This window comes from Pogoniulus pusillus, chromosome 11 (assembly GCF_015220805.1).
Source record: "Pogoniulus pusillus isolate bPogPus1 chromosome 11, bPogPus1.pri, whole genome shotgun sequence".
Classification (NCBI taxonomy): domain Eukaryota; kingdom Metazoa; phylum Chordata; class Aves; order Piciformes; family Lybiidae; genus Pogoniulus; species Pogoniulus pusillus.
Window position 1 is genome coordinate 13,764,401 of NC_087274.1, and position 17,425 is coordinate 13,781,825.

The 17,425-nt window shown below is 45.6% G+C and overlaps 1 protein-coding gene across 3 annotated transcripts in view; it reads right to left on the reverse strand.

Moving 5' to 3' along the window:
- Window positions 1-814: 814 nt before the first annotated feature.
- The window catches only part of GAS7 (growth arrest specific 7), a 110,957-nt gene continuing 94,346 nt past the window's right edge, over window positions 815-17,425 (reverse strand). For 2 of the 3 annotated variants that reach the window (XM_064151129.1, XM_064151128.1), the window contains exons 11-14: window positions 17,131-17,254; window positions 14,822-14,901; window positions 11,985-12,083; window positions 815-11,308 (exon numbers count right to left, since the gene is read on the reverse strand). In XM_064151129.1, coding sequence (XP_064007199.1) covers window positions 11,195-11,308; window positions 11,985-12,083; window positions 14,822-14,901; window positions 17,131-17,254 — 417 coding nt within the window. In that variant the 3' untranslated portion in view covers window positions 815-11,194. The remainder of the gene's footprint in view (window positions 11,309-11,984; window positions 12,084-14,821; window positions 14,902-17,130; window positions 17,255-17,425) is intronic. The other variant, XM_064151130.1, reaches the window with a different exon arrangement.

A 17,425-nucleotide genomic window follows, 5' to 3' on the forward strand; every position in this document is an offset into this window, starting at 1 on the left:
TAGCATGAGGGGAATGAGTTTGCTCAGGAAGGTGGTGGAAGACTCATCCCTGGAGGTATTTAAGGCCAGGCTGGATGAGGCTCTGGATAGCCTGATCTAGTGTGAGATGTCCCTGCCCACAGCAGGAGGGTTGGAACTGGATGATCCTTCTGGTACCTTCCAGCCCTGAGTGATTCTATGATTCTCTTTCTTCGGGTCTGAACCTTCTCCAGCTGTGTATTATTACTTTCCCCACTGTGAAAAATATCTCCCAACCAAATACCCAGAGGCTGGCAATAAATTATCACATTTTGTGTATAGTTTGGGGTGGGATTTTTGTGGATCAATAAATATTTATATTTTAATAATTCCTGTTTCAGCCTGGAGAAGGCTTCAGAGAGACCTCACAGCCGCCTTGCAGTACCTGAAGGGGGCTACAAGAAGGCTGCAGAGGGACTGTCTCCAAAGGCCTGCAGCGATAGGACAAAGGGCATTGGTTTGAAACTAGACCAGAGCAGACTTAGATTAGATGTTAGAAACAAGTTTTGCACCACGAGGGTGCTGGAACACTGCAACAGGTTGCCCCAGGGAGGTGGTTGAGGCTCCATCCCTGGAGATACTCAAGGTGAGGCTGGATAGGGCTTTGGGCAGCCTGAACTAATTAAGTATATTCCTGCTGAGTGCAGAGAGGGTTGGACTGGATGAGCTTTGGAGGTCCCTTCCATCCAGACCATCCTATGAGTCTATGATATTAATAACCATGGCAAAGCTAGCGTGGAATGGTGTGGCTTTGCTAGAAGAAAAAGCATCTGAATCAAGACAATGCCACAGTGAGTGTGTCTCTGTACACTTTATTTTACAGGAGATGAGATGAGCACTCTGGTGCATATAAACTTGCAGAACAATATAGGAAAATACAGTTTAACCATATGAAATTGGTTTACAGTAAGACAGAAAAAAATATGTATAGGAAATGCCTTCAACACTGAAGGACAAGATCCACAGCTGACATAAAGTAGCTTCCACCCAACTCTGCCAATTTACCCAAGCTGAAGATCTGCCCCTTAAATCTTTTCTGCATTCAGCTTCTTCAGTAAGTGACTCCTTCATGTATCCTTAGGGAACAAAATCCATCCTGTCATCTGCACAACGATCCAAGCCTTACTAGTTACCCAGACAGAGGCTGCATGGTACAGCGACTGTTCAAGGGGTGTATATAGTCAAAATTTATGGGGAGTTAGAAAATTTTGGTTAAAGGCTTTTAAAAAGAAGTCATTAGTACTGGTAAAAGACAACTTTCCTGGAAACCTAGAGGGATTTAGCAAAAGTTACACAAGAAGGACCAAATACACAACTCTGTTTTAGTAGAAATCTCAGGTTTAGTGTGAGTGGTGACCTTGGCCTGACTTTGAATCCCCACTGGTAAAACACCTGCAGGAACGGGGGGTGGATTTTTCATGCCGTTTTGGGCTACTAAAAGAAAGCAAACCACCTAAGGAGGAGAAGCAAAACATTTGTCCGATGCTAGTATCTGCTTTTAGCACCACGGATGGAGGTTGCTGTCCCTAAAGAGTGCTTTTCATCTGCAGGAGTTAAAGAAGTGGTAGACGAACATCCGAGCGCCTTAGGCTGTGCTGAGGATCTCAGCCACTGCGTTAAAAACCTCTGAAGGAAGAAGAGCTTTCAGGTCGAGCACTGTCAAACCCACATGACTAAGGCTGTCATGTCACGTAGCTATGACATCCCCAAACCCACTCTTCACCTCTAGACTTCCATCACCGGAAAATTTCTTCTCAGAAATTGCTTTAAATAAAAGCAAAAGGTTTTGTTTGTGGCTTTTCTGCTTTGCTTTATCTTTCATTTGTTTTTTTTTTTCCCCTTTGTTTTGTCTTTATTTGTTTGAGTTTTTTTCTTTTGCTTTGCTTTGTATTTAATTTATTTCATTATTTGTTTTTTGCTTTGCTCTGTTTGGGTTTTGTTCCATGTGTTCGGTTGTTTTGTCTTTTATTTTTTCCTTGCTCTGTTTTGTTTCATTTGGGTGGGTTTTTTTTTGCTCTGTTTTATTTGTTTCAAGTGTTTTTTTTCTCTTTGCTCTATTTTGTTTGGGGTTTTTGTGCTGTTTGGTTGCTTTTGCTTTGTTTTGTCTTTGTTTAATTTTTTTTTGCTTTGCTCTGTTTGGGTTTTGTTTGGTTGATTTGTCTTTTTTCCCCCTTTGCTCTGTTTTGCTTGGGGTTTGTTTCATCTGTTTGGGTTTTTTTTGCTTTGTTTCATCTGTTTGGTTTTTTTTGGCTTTATTTGTTTCAGTTTTTTTTTCTTTGCTGTTTTGTTTGGGATTTTGGTTGGTTTTTTTGCTTTGTTTTGTCTTTTTTTTTCCTTCACTCTGTTTTGCTTGGGGTTTGTTTCATTTGTTTGGGTTTTTTTTTTGCTTTATTTGTTTCAAGTTGTTTTTTCTTTGCTCTGTTTTGTTTGGGTTTTGTTTCATGTGTTTTTTTTTTATTTGTTTCATTCTTTTTCCTTTGCTCTTTTTAGTTTAGGTTTTGTGCTGTTTGGTTGTTTTTGCTTTGTCTTAATTTTTTTTGCTCTGCTCTGAGTTTTGTTTCATTTGTTTGGTTGTTTTTTTTTTTCTTTGCTCTGTTTTGTTTGGGTTTTTTTTTTTTTTTAGCTTTATTTGTTTCAGGTTTTTTTCCTTTGCTCTATTTTGTTTGGGTTTTGTTTCATTTGTTTTTGTTTTTTTTTTTTTTTTTGCTTTGTTTTGCTTTATTTGTTTCAATTTTTTTCCACTTTGCTCTATTTTGTTTGGGTTTTGTGCTGTTTGGTTGGTTTTGCTTTGTCTTATGTGTTTAATTTTTTTTGCTTTGCTTTGAGTTTTGTTTCATTTGTTTGGTTGTTTTGTCTTTTTTTTTTCATTTGCTCTGTTTTGTTTGGGTTTTGTTTCATTTGGTTTTTTTTTTGCTTTGTTTTGCTTTATTTGATTCAATTTTCCCCCCCTTTGCTCTATTTTGTTTGGGTTTTGTGCTGTTTGGTTGGTTTTGCTTTGTCTTATTTGTTTAATTTTTTTGCTTTGCCCTGTTTGAGTTTTGTTTCATTTGTTTGGTTGTTTTGTCATTTTTTTTTCCTTTACTCTGTTTTGTTTGGGTTTTGTTTCATTTGTTTGTTTTTTTTTTGCTTTGTTTTGTTATGCCTGTTTTCATTTGTTTGGAGTTTTTTTTTTTGCTTCATTTTGTTTTGGGTTTTGTTTGGGTTTATCTTTGTTTTGTTTTGACACCACAAGGGCCTGCCAGGAGCCACCTACCACTTACTCAACTCTTTCAATGCAGAATTCCCTGCTGATTCTAAGCTCTCTATCCTGAAGGATGTGCCAGAAGATCAGGTCAGCTACCTCCCTCCAGTGCAGTCGCTTTTAAGTCTAGCATTTCCTACCCCATTTTCAGCACTCAGGATGCTGTGCTGGACAGTAAATGATGAGACAAAGGCAAGCCTGCTGGATATGTGGAGTACAGAGTGCAGGGCAAGGAGGAGGGCTGAGAATCCTGTGCAGATCTGTGCATACTGGCTGCTCCTGAGTTCTGGAAAGGTGTAGGGTGGAGCTGTGAATTATTCCATGTGCTTGCAGATACAATTAAAAGAGGCACTTCAAGGGGAACCACTGGCAGAATTTTAGTGGGGCTGTGAGAAGAGTCAGGACTTGGTTACTTGTTAAAGCCCTGAAAGACTGCATCTAGTGAAAACTCAAGACCTGTCAACTCGCTGAACCTGAACAGCTTTTGGTCTGAATATCCACTGGGTTTATCTCTTACAATGCACCTGAAACAGTTCAACTTAATGTAAGTTGAGGGAATTCAATTGGGATGTTTCAAATTGGTCTCATTTTCCCCATGACTATGATGTGGTTAACCTAAGATTTGGGTTTTTTATTGGTCTGTGAAAGACTTTATCCGTGTGTAATTCTCAGGATCAGATGCATCATTAGGCACAAAAGGTTTCTGCCTTGAGGAACATGTGGGGTCAGAAATTTAAATCAAATTGTGCTATGTGTTGGTCCCTTCAGCAAAAAAAGTGTCCAGGAAATAAAAGAAACTTGTGACTGTCACAAAAAAATATAAAGTCATTGCACTTCAAAACCTGGTGGCTGATGAGCAAGAACCCAACATAACCCCTCCAAAAAGCATGCATGTACCACTCTCAAAAAAACACCCCAAGGCATGAAACTTGGTCAGCACATGGAAGCAACAGAGACATTCCATGGAAACACAGAATGAAAGATTCTGTGAGCTGCTCTTTGCCAGTGATGGAAGGAGTCGGCTACACACCTGCAACAGGGAGGGAAAAGAACCAAGGGCTGCACATTTCTGTGAGTGAGATGTACTGCCAGACTGATGAGAGCTGTTCACACATCAGTGCTCCTCAGGAAAAGACAGAGGGTTGCTGACAGGAAAGACTTCATCACCATTATGCATCATGAAGAGTTCCGAGTCCCTGCACACCAGGCTCCACACCTCTGCCTGGCTCATGGCCAGTTCAGTGCAAGGGTGCAGGACACCTCAGCCCTGCCAGATGCCTACAACCACTCTGCACCCACCAGCACAGTGGTGCCAAAACACTGGCCTCCTGCTGCCACAGACAGGTGCAGATTCAAACTAACATCTCATGGCTGATTTTCTCGTGCTCAGCAGAACTCAAGCAGAGCTGAGCCTGGTGCTGGACCCATCAGGAGCGGGAGGAATGTGCACGCAGCAAGGACCATTCGTGGTCAGGCCTGGGCAATCTCTGGGACCCCATCCTCCTATTTCAACACATGCTGGGTAGTAAAAAGCCCACAGACTTTCCAGAAAGGTCTGTGAGGAAGAAAGTTGATTATGGTGTAAGCTGCCTTTTCACCACTGTCCTTTGAAGCTCTGCTTCTCATGGAGTGGAGATCCTAAGGATTTGGCCTGACTGCCAGCTCCAGGAACAAGACCCAGCAAGCTGCAGCAGCACAGAAGGGCACACTGGCTACTGCAAAACAGCAAACATGGTTTTAATTCAGAAGGGAAGAATCAGCTGATCACACCAAGAAGTCACATCTACTCATTCCAGTGGGACCTCCAAGGTGCTGGTCTGGACTTCTTAAGGTGCTGATAGTGAAGGACCCACCTGGGTAAGCACTGCTCGCATTCTCTGTGACTGAGGAAATACATGGGCAGAGCAACTTCTTTGCAACTCTGGATTTAGGATTCTGCAGCTGCATCAGAAGCTGAAATGCAGGCCCATGCTCCAGAGCTACATTCCTACCACACCCTGACACACAGGGTCACTCATGGAGCTGCTGAGGACTGCATGTGTGGCAGCTAGGTCTTAATATAGTAAGTACCTGAGGTTCTCATTTCTTAATGTTTACCTTATACATGGACCTAATGACTAAGGAAAGCAGAGGCTTATGCAGTTCAATGTTCTAGTCTGATTTTCAAAGCCTCTCACCACCCACATGCTCCCTGTTGTGTTCCAAGGTATCTCTGAGTGTTGAGCTGGTGAGGCCAAATCCGGAGTGCTGTGTCCAGTTCTGGGCTCCCAATTTCTAGAAGGACATAGAACTGCTTGAGAGAGTCCAGCACACAGCCATAATGATGATAAGGGCATGGAACATCTCTGCTATGAGAACAGCCTGAGGCAGCTGGGGCTGTGCTGCTTGGAGAGGAGACTGAGAAGTGACCTCATCAGTGTTAATAAAGATGTAAAGGTGAGTGCCAGGCTGGAGCCAGGCCCTGCTCAGTGATGCCAAATGACAGGACAAGGGGTAATGGGTGGAAGCTGAGGCACGGGAATCTTCATGGCAACATGAGGAGGGTTTTTTTTCCTGTGTGAGGGTGCCAGAACCCTGGAAGAGGCTGCCCAGGGGGGTTGTGGAGTCTCCCTCTCTGGAGATATTCAGGACCTGCCTGGCTGTGTTCCCATGTGATCTGCTCTGGGTGATTCTGCTCTGGCAGGGGGGTTGGACTGGATGAGCTTTTGTGGTCTCTTCCAGCCTCTGACATTCTGTGATTTTGTGTGACTCTGAGTACTCCCAAAGAGCAGGTGAAGAGTGCACAATCCTACATGAAGAGTCTACCTTGCAGCTAATGTTTAAATAATGCCATTAAACCAGAGGCAAATAGAATCCTAGAATGGTTTAGGTTGGAAGCAATCTCAAAGCTCATCCAGTTCCAAGCCTCCACCATACACAGGGATATCTCCCACTAGAACAGGTTGCTCAAGGTGTCATCCAACCTGGCCTTGAACATCTCCAGGCAGGGAGCAGCCACAACCTCCCTGGGCAACATGCACCAGTGTTTTCACCACCCTCACTGGAAAAGAACTTCTTCCTAACATTCAGTTTCAATCTCCCCTCTGCCAGTTTAAACTCATTACTCCTCATTCTGTCATTACAAGCTCTTGTCAATAGTCCCTCCCCAGCCCTCCTGTAGCCCCCTTCAGATACTGGAAGGCCACTCCAAGGTCTCCTGGAAGCCTTCTCTTCTGCAGGCTGCAGAGCCTCAACTCTCATAGCCTGTTCTCACAGCAGAGCTGCTGCAGCCATCCAAGCATCTTTGTAGCCTCCTCTGGACTGGCTCAAACAGTTCCATGTGCTTCTCATGCTGGGGGCTCCAGAACTTTACACAGTAGTCCAGGTGGGTTCTCAGGAGAGCAGAGTAAAGGGGGAGCATCCCCTCCCTTGCCCTGCTGGCCATGCTGCTCTTGTTGCTTCTGAGGTCTGAGAAGCGATGGCTGTTACTGAGCACACAGGTTTCTTCTGGCTGCTTTGCAGAGAATTCCTGTTAGAAAAACAAATCTAAACCAAACCAATTGAAAAAAACACCCCCAAACACAACATCAACAACTACATAAGCTCCCAGTGCAGCTCCCTGCCTCAGGCCAGCTGCATGCCAGTGTGTGCGGGAGCACAGCTGCCTGACAGCAGCTCAGGCAGTGCTGTGCAGGGGGAAACATCTAGAAACCTAACAGGGACTTCCCTGGGACTTTCACTGCTGTTGCAATATTTTAACATTAGAAAAAAAAGCAACAAGCTAAAGTTATTTTTAAAGATCCCAGTGTCAAATAATGCTGTAACGTTCCTAGAGGGAACCAGCTGAAGTCTTTCAAAAGAGGTTCAACATATTGAGACAGTGAACAAATGTGAATGGCAGATGTGAGGGAATCTGGAGCAGATTGGACAGCTGAGAATTAGGCCCTTTGGGATGTTAGTCTATGAAAGAAACTAGAATCTTGCACAAGAAGAGTACCCATGTAGTTTGCTTTCAGCTCAGTAACTCCAACAGGAAACAGCCAACAGCCACTGGATCCAGAAAGAGTTCTATTAGGAAGGATGAAATACTTTACACAAGGACTTCCAACTAGGACTCTCTGCTGAGTAAACTGTGCCAGAAGATGGCTCTGATGACACAAGCAGGCAGGAATGCATGGTGAATAAAATACTCCCATTCAGTATGGTAGCTGAGTTTGCAGCCAGGAAGGACCCCAGCAGCTCTGGGCTGGACTCAGAACACCCTGTTCAAAGCTGCAGGAATTCATGAAGCCCTCAAAGAAGGGTCAGAAGGTTCTGGCCAAAGCAGAGAACTCCAGAGAGCCAGGGGCTTGACAATATAGGACAAGTATACGCCAGCACTACTTAGACAAAAAAGGATCTCCCCTGGAGCAGCAAGGGTGCACACACAAGCAGCTTCGAGGAAGAGCCAGGCCAGCAGAACTACCAGATTAAGAATGAGACTCACATTCTCCCTGATTTGCCCTCTCTTGATGAAAGCAAGCAGGATGAACTGGAAGTTCACCTTCTGCTCTGTGACCACGGAGCTGCAAGAAGCTGTAAGTCAGCCCTGTCACTCAGCATCCAGACTGACACCTGGAGTGACTAAAATTGTAAAAACCTGCACCAAACGTGTGAGTCTCCCCTGCCAGACCCAAGGAGATGACCCTCAAGCTCAGGCAGCACCTGTGGAGCCAAAAGACTTCCTTTGCTATTCCCATTATCAGTTACACTGCACCCCATTGTGCTTTTCACACACCAACTATTTTAATGTGACACAGAGCTTGGTCTTGCTCCAGAGAAGAAGTAGTTCAGGATGAGCTATAGCATGAAGAAAGACTAGGTTCAACTGCATTTTTGCAACTCAATGCAAGATGTGTAAGGCAATGCTGAAACTCCCCAAGTTACCTGGTTAGGAACAAACACAAGGGCAGGTGTCCATGCTTTCCTTCAGACCTCCTCTGAAGATGCTGTCTGTTCAGAAGCAGAGGGGCTCCATCACTCCCTGCTTTGTAAAGCACCACACTGACCAGGGTCCATCAGCTAGAGAAGTGACTGAGCCAGGAAAGCCTGGCCCCACTGTCTGCAGTGTTGTATCATAGGGGAATATCACCTTTTGCAAGAAAAGAAGCTGGAATCTTACAAGCAATAGCAAAACCTCCCTAACACTTCCCCTGATTACTGATGAAAGTCTTGGAGAGGAAGCATCTCACCCATTGCAGAGCTGCATCATGGCGAAGAGCAACAGCCAGGCGCAAGTGCTCACCTCAGGTTACAGAAGTGAAAGAGAGATGCAGACTCCATCAAAGGAGTAATCATTTTGTGCAGCTCACACATTCCTGCAACATCTCCAACTGAACAAAAACTAGGAAGTAGGAACATTGTCTGGAAATAAAAAGGTGGGGGGGAAAATCACCAGAAAATACAACTGAGAATTGAGAGCACTTCAGATGTACCTTAGCAGAGGAACCAAAACACATCTCAGTCCCCAGAGAAAACTCTGCTGCTACACAGCAGTTTCAGTCCAAAATAGGGAGAACAACAAACACCTTTAAAGAAAGGGGAAGATAAATTGTAATTGATAGCAGATTATTTTAGATCTTAATTAGGGAGTATAAAGTGCAGAAGTAGCTGAGTTTTGTCACCCAAACAAGAAGGTGGTGAGGCGTGGCAGGATTGCTTGTTTTAATTCACAACACAGCTCAGAATACAGGGGCTGATCTGACATGCAGCTCCTAAGCACTCCAGTTATTTCTGGCCACTGAACTTTGAAAAGCTCACCGTGCATCTATGGTTTAAAACAAAAAAAAAAGTGCCTGTACTCCAAAGTGCATGGTAAGGGTAGGAGAAGTGTGTCTTTATAAGCCAAAAAGTGAATGGGACAGAGAGTGGATGAATAGGAAGACTGACAAAGAAATAATCATGATGATTCTTCCTTGCTTGTGTAGCAGGAGGCTAAGGAAGCACAGCCAAGCCCACTGAGCTCCAGGACTCCAGGATGCAGAGGCAAATCCTGTTTCATTGGTATTGCAATGGCCTTTGCAGGAGATGAGCAGAGACTCTCAGAACAGTGTGCTGGATGCATGAGAACAAAACAGAAGCTGCGAGATCCCAGCGTGTAATGGAAGTGCAGCATGTGAGGTGTCACACAGGGACACAGGGATCCCGAGCAGGCAGTTGTCATGGCATTGCACCCATGGAGGTGCAGAGGTTCATAAAGGTTAATGACACATCAGAGAAGTGAGTTGTGGAGGCATTCACAAGATAGAAATGAATCTGTATCAGTAAAGAGATGGCTGAGAAGAAGGGAACAGGAGGAAAATGCAACTGAACTCAGTCTGAAACAGCAAACCAGAAAAACAATCACTGCAGCAATATTAAAAGTGTGTTTCAGAGAAGACTTCTCTGTAATGGGGAATAATAATTCTCAGTGCTCTAACCACAGCACTTAGAGGCTGCTGAACAATGAGCTAGAAGAGCAGAATGCAGTTTTGGAACAAAGGATGGCAACAATGAGAAATAGGAAAGCCTGGCTCTGGATCAAATGAAAAAGTATGGTTTGGGAAACTGTAGATAACAACACTGTAAACACTGAGTAAAGGCCACCGTGGTGAGAATCAAGGTTTCTGCTGGATGTGAAGTGAGAATCTTAAGACTCTCAGCATTGAGTGAAATGCTGAAAAGTATTTTAACAGCTATACTGAATAATCAATCAGAAATAAGTGCAGGAAAAGAAAATTAAGAGCTTTTCCAAACCAGCCTCCAAACTATGAACACTATGTGGCAAGAGCAGTGTACAATTTTTGGTAGCTTGCAGCAAGGGTAACAGAGGAAAAAACTTCAGGTTAAGAATCCAGTGGTGCAGAAGTGCTGGGCACCTACATCTACATTCAGTGCAATCTAGCATCACAGATTCATGGCACCTTTGAAAATCCGGCTTTAAAGAGATAAAACCTCACAATTTAGCTGGACAAACTTAGTAATGGAAGGTACCTAAAGGCTGTGATATTCACCTGAAGGAACCAAGGGCAATTTTAACCTGAATCCCTAATAAAATGTTAGAGGACTTGTGTTTAGGGAGATACTGCGAGAAAACATCTTGCATAAGCAGCAGAGTTTCTTAACATCTCATTTATTCCTTGGTAGATGACCTCTTCCTGTCACTGAGGGCACTCAGACAGCTAATGAGGTAGGTAGAGCACAACCAAGTCTTTCCTGATAAACAGCAGTGATGGTAACACTTTCAACCTCATCGATCAGCCTGGAACAGAAATCATGATGAGAATGGGTTCATGTATCCCTGAGAGGGAGTATAAAACAGGAAGAGCAGGAGTCTTCCCCATAGGTTTTGGGAGAAGGGCCGTCACTTCACTGCCATGGTGGGAAGTTGTGATCTCAGATACAAAAGTACTTGCACAACACTGCTGAGATATGCATGTCTCACAGATGGGGGAGCCAGGGACGTTAATTGACTTGCCTACAGCCAGTAAAGCAGTCAGTGACAGACCTGGGATTCATGATCAGGACTTCCTTGCCTCCTGCATCATGTTCAAATAGTGACCTACTTGCTGGCCAGAGGCTCACTGCATGGTTGTTCTAACATACTGTATAAAGATAGTCATGCAAGGGATGTAGCACAAAGTCACTGAAGACCAGAGCACACTCTGTACCAGAAAGCAGATTTCTTCTGGAAGCTGCGTGCAATTGAGAACCTCTGGTGGGAAGCACACATCTGGTTTCTTCACCCTGGAATGTCTGGTGCTTAAGGCTTAGCACAATGAGGACCATTTTAATGACTAAATGTAACAGAGAGAGCCCCTACAGGCATAAATTACAAGGTAGTGGAACCACCTCTTCCCTATGTTCTTCTGCCCCTTAGAAACCCAACGTTAGCCTGGACTCAGTCAGTGGACTCCTCACAGACACCTCCAGCTCAGTCTATATTTCCATGTCCACAGGTCGGATATCTCCAGTTTTGTGTTCTTTTACCCACAGTTCCCTGTCTTTGGCAGGATCCACTTTCCGAAGCAACTGATCCACAAGCTCTACTGTCTAAAACAAACAGAAGAAGAAGCACAGTGTCAAAGGTGCAGAGACAGTCATTGCTCTGAGCCGCAGTGGGCACACCTATGCTGCATCTGCAGGCGTATGGGAGATTCAGGGGATGACAGCCAGATCTGAATGTAAAGCCTCAAGTGGGAAGCAGAGGAGAGACAAACTTCTAAGGTCAAGCAGAGAGAGGCTTCCTATGCCTGTCAGTCACTGGCCAGCCAGTCTGATCATTGTCCTGCAACCTGTTCCCTACATTAAATACAACCATGCACTGAGGTCAGCATACATCCCCTACATCTTAGTATTGGAAAGTCAGCCACTTTTTTAGCAAGAATAAACTATCTACTCCCTTTCCCAACAGTGAAACTATTTACCACCTTCCTTGCAAGATTAGATGACTTCAAGGAGCAGTGCATCATGCTGGGAGAGCTAATATTTACTGAAGCTGGCCAAACATAATTCAATTGATTATGTCTCCCTCAGCAAAGAGCTGTGATTCAGGGTCAGAGAGCCTTGGGAGGAGCAAGGCTGTAGGGTGGCAGCACAGTGCTGCTAACTAACAAGCTGATCACATGCACTTTTCAATCTCCATTCGATGCAGGTCACTCAGAACAGGACCCTTACTCAGCTAAAGCACAGTGAAGACTGAAAAGGAGTGAAGAAAGAGCAGACTTACACTTTGGTTGAACATGTCTGTCTCATGCCGCAGCTGTGTGTACTGGCAGAGATGCTGCCGAATCATCTCTACCCTTTCCACTTCCAGTCTCTCCAGTTCCTGCACATAAAGGAAGGCAAGTCTGTAACTTTCTCAGATGATGAGCCCAAAGGCCCAGCAAAAGAACACACAACAGGTTGCCAGTCAGAGCAATACTGTCTTAGGGTCATGCTTTGGAGCTGGACTTAGGGTTGCACATCCCTCTGATTTGCAAAGAACCAGAGAGAGCAAGCATCAGAAATCACTTCAGATTCAGCTTAACCACAGAAAAACGCCAAAGCCTTTTCAAAACTGAAGACAACCAAGGCAGAGAGAGGAGTTACTGTCTTCAGTGATGCTGCAAGCAGGAGGGAATCTGTTTCCTGCAAGAAGCTTTTGCATGCCTTGTTGAGTGATTCCTTTAGAGAGCAGGAGAGCACAGTGGAGTGCAGAGCTCAGAGAGCCTGGGTGCCCTTGGTCTAACCAGACCCCTGCAAAAGCAACTTCAGCTGTTCACCAGATGATGAGCTGGGACAAACTTCCACCTCACTCAGTAAGCAGACACCAGAAACACTACTCCAAAAGGCAGATGATTTCTAATTTTCATCCTGATTATTTTCTGCTTCCCTCTTTTCCTGGATTCTGGTATTTTACCCCAAAATCTGCATTTAGTCTCTCATGTCCATCTGAGCAGCAGCAGTGGAAGCAGCACATTATGAAGTCTGCCCTTCAAGACATACTGACATGGGCTTTGCTGTGTCACTGGAAAGCTCTGTGTTCACAGGTGCATCTGTAGGGCAAAACCTGCCTTCAAACGGTGCTCCTGGTGTCCACTTCCTGGACATCCTGGGGGACTGCAAGCTGAGACTAAAGATGCAGGCTGCTACTCTGCCTTCCCTGGGCTGGCTGCAATCCAGGTTAACTGTCTACTGGGAAACAACCTTCATTCCAGCACAGGAATCTCAGGTGGCAGATATTTGCCTGGGAAGGAAGTAGAGCAAGGAAGCTTATGGTGTGGACAGGAGCCTGAGCTCCTGCTGCTGCTGCTGGCTGCTGGACAGCCCCTGTGTGAAAAAGGGCCCATGCAGAACTTTAAGTCCTTTACTTAGGGCACTGCTGTGTAAGCATCAGAAGCAGAACCCAGCAGCCACACACAGAACCTGTGCTGTATCTGCATCAGACAGTGCAGGCAGGAAGGTGTGCAAGGAGACCTTTCTCAGACCCTACATGCAGGTTTGCACTGCATATAAGCTGCTCTGTACTGGGCTGCTCAATTTAGATTCTCAAATCATGTCCATCAAGACTTATCTTCAGATGCTTCTCAGCCTGAGCTTCACAAGTGACAAAACTGCTGTGCAGCCTGCAGGCTCTGACATCCCTCTTGAGCTAAGTGCCACTGCATTTCTGAGTCAGATTTCTCCAGGGGAAAACACACTGCTAATAAATACCTGGCCACAGCTGGACACATGGGCACTGATGCCCAGTGTCATCTGCATCAGTGAGCAAGCAGTGAAGGTGAGAGGAAAACCAGACCCTTCACGTGTGAGAACAGGCAACTTTCTCCCTCTTGCTCTGCTTTTTTGGAAGAGACTCACCTCCTGGTTTTCCACTCACCCATCTGTCTGTCTTAATTTCCTGCAGTTGAAATGTCACATTTGACACACTTCCAACTGCTGAGCACTTTATGATACTGATTTTATTAGGAGGAGTTTACAGTTTTGTGTTTGTCCAATGTGAAAAATGCATACAGATGAGATTTTTATTTCCCACTTTTGAAAGCAACTGGCTGTTGTCCAGGAGGCCTCTGAGAATGACTTGAGGGAGAAGCCCTGAAGCCAACAGACAGATACTCCAAGGAATACAGCACACCAGAGCTGTATCTTAGCATTCTGGTGTCTAACCCCACAGACACGTGGCCTTAGAGTGAATTGCGTGAGCTGTACTTCCTTCAGAAAACGAAGCACTAAGCCATTAGAGGATGCCTCTTGTGAGCTGGCAACACTCATGAGGAAATGGAAAGCCCATGGAATATAGAAATTCATTGTGATTCAGTGATGTATCACATTTCCCCATGTCCTTCCTGTGCTTTAATTCATCCTTCCTTTCAACAGCTCCAGTGTTCTGGCCCCTAAGCAGACCTGAACTGGTTTAATCATAGAATCAGTCAGGGTTGGAAGGGACCACAAGGGTCAGCCAGTTCCAACCCCTCTTCTATGGGCAGGGACACCTCACACTAGATCAGGTTGTCCAGAGCCTCATCCAGCCTGGTCTTAAACACCGCCAGGGATGAGGCTTCCACCCCCTCCCTGGGCAACTCATTCCAGGGTCTCACCACCAGAATTTCTTTCTAACAGCCACTCTGAATCTACCCATTCCTAGCTTTGTTCCATTCCCCCTGCTACTATCATTACCTGATATCCTAAAAAGTCCCTCCCCAGCTTTCTTGTAGCCCCCTTAAGATACTGAAAGGCCACAAGAAGGTCACCTCGGAGCCTTCTCTTCTCCAGACTGACCAGCCCCAACTCCCTCAGTCTCTCCTCAGTGCAAAGCAGCTCCAGCCCTCTGCTCACCCTCGTGGCCCTTCTCTGGACACCTTCCAGCACATGCATAGACCTCCAAGGGCTCCAGAACTGGATGCATTAATGCCTTCTGCAAAGGAAAAAAACATTTCTTCCCAACCCTAATACCAGGAGTTTTTCTTAGGGCTGAAACAGAGAAATGCAGTGGGACACTTATCACCCAATTTTGTCCCCTGCTTTGCTGTCAGTAGCTGTGAGTGATGGATGGTGCAGTGTCAGATGTGTAACTGAGTTACGTACCAGGGTGGTGGTTACCATTTCCTCAAACCACTTGGATTGGGCTTGATTGTAAAGATCCACGCAGCGCATCAGGTCATCTCCTGAAATTCAAGTTAGCAACAGATGAAAGCTCCAGGCAGTGGTCTGGAGCTCAGAAGGAAACTGCAGCTTGGATTTTGTAGAGAGACTCAGAAGGTTTGAAGGTCAGCCTTAGTGGAGCTTTTAAGTTCTGTACAATTCTGTTTCACGGCATCACAGAATTGTCAGGGTTGGAATGGACCTCAAAAATCATCCAGCTCCAACCCCACTACCACGGGCAGGGACACCTCACACTAGATCAGGTTGCCCAGAGCCACATCCAGCCTGGCCTTAAAAGACCAAGTGATGGAGATGAGAAAGAATGAAGGGGAGGAGCAGGCTATTAAAGACATGAACACTGAGCAATGTCTTCCAAAAGGCCCAGAACTCTGAAGGCAATTTACTTCAGGTAAAAAGAAGAGCAATGGCCACAGGCAGGAAGTTCTGTCTGAGGAGTAAAATAACTAAAATGGGAGAGCACCACTGCTGTGCCCTGCAGCTGGAGGGGAGCGCTCTCTAACGCCACTGCATTCTAAGGCAGCGCTCTCTGAAATGAAAGCGAAGCGTCAGGCTCAAGCTGTATGAGACTCAGGGATGCTCAGGTGCAAACTCGACCCAGTTGTACTCATGCACTCTTCAGTCCCCGAAGATGCACAACTGTAGCTGACCTCTATCCTCCTCCCATGTTCAAGGCAGTAACACAGTCAGATGTGATTATTTCTATCCCTCCTTTGCTGCAGCACTCTGTTCTGACAGAGAGGGCAATCTGGAAGGCTATCTCTGAGATGATTCTTTCCAGCTAGCAAAGTGTCTTTTTGCTTTAAATGAGGCTTAGCAACACTTTCCCTGCTGTTTTGTTTCATGTGTCTGGGACTCAGATTTATCCTGTTCACGTGGAAAAGGTCTTTATACATAAACTAGGAGTGAATCATGCTTTAAGAACACGACTCCACAGGCCAAAAGTGGCCAGGGGGTTGGAACTGGATAATCTTTAAGGTCCTTTCCAATCCAAACCATTCCATGTATGTATGAATGACTGGGACTATGAAGAGATCAGAGAAGCCCTGGCTAAAACATACTTCAGCAAAGGTACTAATAGCTGCATGTATCAGCTTTGCAGGTCTCAAGACAGTTCCTGATGTATCCTGAAGAAGTGGTTTTAGCCTCTGTAAAACATGCAAAGGTCACATCAGGTAGCTGCGTCCTCAGCAGAGTACAGCACACACTACTATACCCTCAGGATCCCTCAAAAAGAAATCATTTTAACCACTAAGTAGCAGTGGAAGAAAAGACCAGAGGTTCAGTCTCAAGGGAAAAGGCAGTAACAGGAAGCACAACCAGGCACCTACACAGCTGTGAGTGACTGTGCTTTAGGAAGGAATTATCATTTAAGAAAAAAACATCCTTAGCTGAGCTTTTTTGAATCTAACTTTGAAAGTCTCACAACCATTCAGTTACCTCAGCACACTTCCACAAGAGAAAAGGATAATTCAGCCTCCTCCTGCTGTTCTCACCCCAGTTATCAGAATCATACTCTGCCCTGGGGAGACCCCATCTTGAGTACTGCCTTCAGTTTTGGGCTCCCCAGTTTAAGAGGGACAGAGATCTGCTGGAGAGGGTCCAGCAGAGGGCTACAAGGACGACTGGGGGACTGGAGCACTGCCTGATGAGGAGAGGCTGAGGGACCTGGGGCTGCTTAGTCTGGAGAAGACTGAGAGGGCATTTAATAAATGTTTGTAACTATCTGATGGCTGGGGGTCAGGCCGGGGGGGTGACACTTGTTTCGTGGGATAGGACAAGCAGCAGTGGATGGAAGCTGCAGCACAGGACGTTCCAGCTCAACACAAGGAGGAACTTCTTCAGTATAAGGGTCCCAGAGCACTGGCACAGGCTGCCCAGAGCGGTTGTGGAGTCTCCTTCTCTGGAGCCTTTCCAGCCCTGTCTGGATGTGTTCCTGTGTTACCTGAGCTAGATTGTATGGTCCTGCTCTGGCAGGGGAGTTGGAATCGATGATGCTTTTGGGTCCCTTCCAACCCCTGACATCCTGTGATCCGTGATATCTGGCTTGGAAAGACTGGGCTTGTTTCTTCAGAGATTTTAATACTAAGCAGATCTTAACTCAGCTCTCTTTGGCTTTGCAGCCACGGTATTAACTAACAAGAGGCAGGTGGGTGGACATTTGCACCTCAACTTGCTGCAGCCATCTGCAGGGCTGTGCCTACCTCCCACCGCTGCCAGACACAGGCACTCACCTGCCTGGGTGGACTTCCGTCTCGCCTTCTTAATCTCTTCTTCTGTCTTGTTGCTGAGCTTCACTTCTAGCTGCTGTGTTTTCATTTCCAGATCCTTCTGTCTCTCTGTCAACGCTTTCCGGGCCTTAGAGTAACCAAAGCAGAGTCAGTAGGTTTAGAGGGAAAGGGCTGGCAGTTGCTTCCAGCCTGCCAGGACTGCTTCACACCAGTGCTCATCAGTAAGTTGTCAGGAACTCAACATAAACCTGGGTCCTGCATGGGACTGAAGCCCTTAGGACACCATGTGGCATTCAGA